Source organism: Symphodus melops (genome assembly GCF_947650265.1).
Source record: "Symphodus melops genome assembly, chromosome: 2".
Classification (NCBI taxonomy): Eukaryota; Metazoa; Chordata; class Actinopteri; order Labriformes; family Labridae; genus Symphodus; species Symphodus melops.
In genome coordinates this window covers 1,766,745-1,771,744 of record NC_136692.1, presented here as the reverse complement: position 1 = coordinate 1,771,744, position 5,000 = coordinate 1,766,745, and the positions used below count along the sequence as shown (strand labels likewise).

Genomic DNA, 5,000 nt, shown 5'->3' with positions numbered 1-5,000 from the left:
GCGTGTCTCCACATCCATGTTGTTTTTTTTTTTCTTTCTGTGTGTTGTGAAGTTCAACGATGAGAAGAAGCTGATGGGTTTCCACCAGAACCTGGAGGATGTGATCGAGGACCAGCTGAGCCTGGCGTCCATCCACTACATGCGCTCCCACTACCAGGAGGCCATAGACATCTATAAACGCCTCCTCCTGCAGGACAGGTCTGCCCCCCCCCCCCCCCCCCCCTGCCCCCCCTTCCTCCTGATGGCGCTCTCTGATGAAGGTGATAACTCTGTCTGTGTCCTCCTGCTCCGCCCCCCTCAGAGACTTCCTGGCCCTGAAGGTCTACGTGGCTCTGTGTTACTACAAGCTGGACTACTACGACGTGTCCCAGGAGGTGTTGGCCGTGTACCTGCAGAGAGTCCCCGACTCCACCATCGCCCTCAACCTCAAGGCCTGCAACCACTTCAGACTGTACAACGGCAAGGCAGCCGAGGTGCTTTCTCCTTCTCACAGGAGCTTTCACGTTTTGACGAAGGTCTGACCTTGAATGCATCACGCAGGGATCCAGCGGTCGGCTTAAAACCCTCAAACAAAATAATACATGTAGTGACCAATTTTAACAAATCCTATTATATTTAGAAAAGGCCACTTTGGTGTTGAATGTGGACGCTGTTTTCAAACGAATGCTCAGCTCTTAAAAAACATAAGAAGGCTGTTGATGTACTTTTGGATATATTCATCCATTTATTGTTCAACTTGTAAAAAATGATCAAAACAAACAAAACAAAAAAAGACGAACCACGACGTCCATTGGAATTAAATAAACCCACAAATCCACTTTCTCCTTCTCTTCTCAGGCTGACATTCACACACCTGTCCACCTCACCTGGAGCACTCGTTAAAAAAAACACTTCCCCAGGCTCCCCCTAGTGCCCAGTAAAGGGACTGCACATATAAACAAAGAAAACATGCAACACATAGTTTGGCTCCAACAATACATTTTTAAAATGGTGCCAGATGGCCTAGCGGTTTTGTTGCACTCCCTCATGTACTCATGCTGGCGTCCTCATGGCAGCAGGATGGAGTTTGAATATGTCTGCCGCCCCGCCCCCCCCCCCCCCCCCCCCCAATACATACGAATGATCAGTCTGTCTGTTTGGATGCAGAGACGTCTGAAAACATGTTTTTATGTGCTCTGCAGTATTTCTGATTTCCCCTCAATGATTGTTTTTGATGTATTTGTCTCGTCGTGCAGCACTTCTTGTTCTTGTTGTTGTTGTTGTTGTTGTTGTTGTTGTTGTTGTTGTTTGTTGGTGTCACAGTGTTGTTGCGATCTCTCCCTCCAAGGCGGAGCTGAAGAACCTGATCGACATCTCCTCCTGCTCCTTTGAGTTCGCTAAGGAGCTTATCAGACACAACCTGGTAAGCTCTGCACAAGCCCGTGTGTGTGTGTGTGTGTGTGTGTGTGTGTGTGTGTGTGTGTGTGTGTGTGTGTGTGTGTGTGTGTGTGTGTGTGTGTGTGTGTGTGTGTGTGTGTGTGTGTGTGTGTGTGTGTGTGTGTGTGTGTGTGTGTGTGTGTGTGTGTGTGTGTGTGTGTGTGTGTGTGTGTGTGTGTGTGTGTGTGTGTGTGTGTGTGTGTGTGTGTGTGTGTGCGTGCGTGCGTGCGTGCGTGTGTGTGACGCTCTCCTCTGTGCACTGCAGGTGGTGTTTCGCGGCGGCGAGGGGGCGTTGCAGGTCCTGCCTCCTCTGATCGATGTGATCCCTGAGGCCAGACTCAACCTGGTCATCTACTACCTGAGACAAGGTGCGTGCAGCCTCGTCACGCCTTCCCCGTCACGGAGCGCCGTTCAGCGCCAACGCAGCTTCTCCGTTTCCACGTTTATTCGCTCATTCTGCATTTTTTTTTTAACCTTCCAGACGACGTGCAGGAAGCCTACAACCTGATCGAGGATCTGGTGCCCACGACTCCTCAGGTGAGACCTTCAAGTGTGCTGCGAGGGTTAATGTTTAGTCAGAGGTCATCAGAGGTCAGAAGTCTGCCTTCTCACCGTAAACAATAGGACATGGAGCCAGAAAGCAGCGAGTACACCCGAGCCCTTCCAGAGAGGGGGCGTGGCCAGACACAGCTCATTTACATATTTAAAGCTACAGACACAGAAACAGCCTGTTCTGAGCAGGGCTGAAATAGAGGGGTTTATAGACATGATCACATACAGGATCATATGAAGCCACATTTAAACAAACAGAGCAGCTGTGAGTTTTTAGTGTGACAGGGTTTGTTTGTTTGTTTCGCTCTTTTAATTAAATCAAATATTTGAGAGAAATCCGAATCACGGCTCTCGTCCTTCATTTAAGAGTTTATGTTTGAAAGCAGCTGAGAGCGCGGGAAGTGTTCGCTTGTTTTGTGTTTTAGATCTGGATGGAAAAACATTATTATTATTATTATTTTTTAAAGATTGATGGACTTCCTGTGCGTGCGTTTCGGCTCCAGGCGGCGGGTTCTCATTCAGAGTTTTTGTATCTTTCAGGAGTACATTTTGAAAGGAGTGGTGAACGCAGCGCTCGGACAAGAGATCGGATCGGTGAGTGTTTAAAACAAACGATCACGCACAGATTCAAAGGCTGACACTGCGTGTAACCCTGACCTTACCCTTTCAGAGGGATCACCTGAAGATCGCTCAGCAGTTCTTTCAGCTGGTCGGAGGCTCGGCCAGCGAGTGCGGTACGTTGAACACAGACGCCATCGATGCGTGTGTGGATCCTTGAACCCTTTACAGGTCGCTCAGTGAAACATTCAGAAATTAATTTCTGTTCAAACATTTTTCAAAAAATTTTAGTTTCATGTAGAAAAATAAACATCGAGGAAGTGACCATATTTGGTACAAATGCCACAATAATGACGATGTCTTCTGATTGGCTGAGGGAGGATCACATGCTGACTCTCTGCAGAATAAACAGGACGAGGCCGCTACGTTTGTTTCCATCCTCTCAGCCCGAGTTCACCTGGAACTTCTACCAGGAGACCGCCGCTCGTCCGTGCGGCGCCGCTCGTCCGTGCGGCGGCGCACCGGCGAGCGGCGGTCCGAGTTTCAGGATGTTCTCTGAAACGTGTGAACATGAGATGTTCTTCCCTCGCAGACACGATCCCGGGCCGGCAGTGCATGGCCTCGTGCTTCTTCCTCCTGAGACAGTTCGACGACGTGCTCATATATCTGAACTCAGTGAAGGTGTGTGTGTGTGTGTGTGTGTGTGTGTGTGTGTGTGTGTGTGTGTGTGTGTGTGTGTTTACTGATCTTCTATCCAGTCATACTTTCTGTCTCTTCTGTCTGCAGGGTTATTTCTTTAACGACGACACGTTCAACTTTAACTACGCTCAGGCCAAAGCCGCCCTCGGAAACTACAAACAAGCCGAGGAGGTAGCTCCGCCCCCCCCCGGCGTGATGATGATGAGCCCACGCGCTCGTTGTGCTCATCACTGACTCCACTTCGTCTGTTTCTTTCAGATTTTTCTGCTGATTCAAAACGAGAAGATCAAGAATGATTACGTGTACATCAGCTGGCTGGCCCGGTGTTGTACGTGTCGTGGTCGTGGTCGTGGTCGTGGTCGTGGTCGTGGTTGATAAGTACATGTTGTTGTGTGGAGGTTTCTGCAGATGATGGACTGTTGTCTTGTTCCTGTCAGACATCATGAACCAGAAGGGTCAGCTGGCCTGGGAGCTCTACCTGAAGATGGGCACCTCGTCGGACTCCTTCAATCTGCTGCAGCTCATCGCCAACGACTGCTACAAGGTGCCCCCCCCCCCCCCCCACTCCTCACCCCCCCTCCCCCCCCCTCCCTCCCTGCATCCACAGCTGAGTGTTCAAACAGAGCGCTGCGTCCCCGTGCTCACCACCATGCTGCTGCTTGTTTGTTTGTTTGTTTTAGATGGGACAGTTTTATTATGCAGCCAAAGCGTTCGACGCGCTGGAGAAACTGGACCCGGGCTCCAACTACTGGGAAGGCAAGCGAGGCGCGTGCGTCGGCATCTTCCAGCTCATCCTCGCCAACAAGGAGCCCAAGTAGGTTTGGATTTTGTATCCGTGCACGCCGAGCCGTTTTTTTAAACCCAGTGTGACGTGTGTGCTCGTGTTCCAGGGAGACGCTCAAAGAGGTGGTGCCCCTGCTGAGGAACTCGGGAAACCCTCAGGTTGAATACATCATCCGAACTCTGAGGAAGTGGGCCAAAGACAACCGAGTGCTCATCTCCTGACGGCCCGCGGCGCCGCCCCCGCCGCACGCCGCTGAACTTCTCTCTTTGTGTGACGACGCGTCACGATTCTCTCTGTTCTTCTATATTTGTATTAAAGTGTGAATGTGTTTTTAAATCAGCCGTCATGTTGTCGATTATTTCATTGAATCAACGAGTGAACACAACTTCTTCTTTGTAAAAGAGAAACTGATCGAGGCTTTTAGTCCTGGTCACTGCGGTTGTGGGTTTGAATCCGACCTGACGTCAGAGGCTCTGCAGAGACGAGATGTCCGATGTAAAGCAGGCTGCTTTGTATCGGTCGTCTGGTTTAAGGACGTGTTGTCCGTTGGCACAGTGTCACATTAATCTACGTCCTCAGATAGACCCCGCCCCCCCCCTGCCCCCGCCCGGCCTGGCTCCAGAAGGGGGTACAGGTAGTCCCTCACACTTCCTGTTTTAAAATCCGACCTTAAAACGCACTTCTACGCGTCAGTGTTTGGCTCTGCTTCAGAGTTCCTTTTCATCCCTGATTGGATGAAACTTTAACCCTTCGCACCCCTCCTGCTCCTCAGACCTTAGTCCTGAGCCCTCATGGGACCCTGGACCGCAGGGTCTGAGCTACTCTCCATGTAAGGATCACTCTTATCCTCACACGCTGCGGCGATGACAGAGTCTGTTGGGGCCCCATGAGGCAAGAGATAAGTGGGGGCCCTGCATGCAGCATCATGTAGCTCATCCTCCATTGTACCAACGCTTCGCACGGCGGTGAGGTCGGGGCCCCCGTGAGGGGG

At 50.9% G+C, this 5,000-nt stretch overlaps 2 protein-coding genes across 2 annotated transcripts in view; one reads left to right on the top strand and one right to left on the bottom strand.

Annotated features, from left to right (window-relative positions):
• ift56 (intraflagellar transport 56) overlaps window positions 1-4,276 on the top strand; it is a 9,044-nt gene extending 4,768 nt beyond the window's left edge. Inside the window, exons 6-18 of the mRNA XM_079338102.1 lie at window positions 53-198; window positions 302-473; window positions 1,328-1,402; window positions 1,682-1,784; window positions 1,898-1,953; window positions 2,509-2,562; window positions 2,639-2,702; window positions 3,119-3,207; window positions 3,313-3,396; window positions 3,484-3,553; window positions 3,663-3,769; window positions 3,906-4,039; window positions 4,116-4,276. Of these exons, the coding sequence (XP_079194228.1) occupies window positions 53-198; window positions 302-473; window positions 1,328-1,402; window positions 1,682-1,784; window positions 1,898-1,953; window positions 2,509-2,562; window positions 2,639-2,702; window positions 3,119-3,207; window positions 3,313-3,396; window positions 3,484-3,553; window positions 3,663-3,769; window positions 3,906-4,039; window positions 4,116-4,230 (1,269 nt within the window). The 3' untranslated portion in view covers window positions 4,231-4,276. The remainder of the gene's footprint in view (window positions 1-52; window positions 199-301; window positions 474-1,327; window positions 1,403-1,681; window positions 1,785-1,897; window positions 1,954-2,508; window positions 2,563-2,638; window positions 2,703-3,118; window positions 3,208-3,312; window positions 3,397-3,483; window positions 3,554-3,662; window positions 3,770-3,905; window positions 4,040-4,115) is intronic.
• A 508-nt stretch (window positions 4,277-4,784) lies between these two features.
• Window positions 4,785-5,000, bottom strand: part of LOC306819977 (myosin-10-like) — a gene marked incomplete at its 3' end in the record, with an annotated part of 37,293 nt that continues 37,077 nt past the window's right edge. The window contains 1 exon segment of the mRNA XM_079337604.1: window positions 4,785-4,882. Coding sequence (XP_079193730.1) covers window positions 4,785-4,882 — 98 coding nt within the window.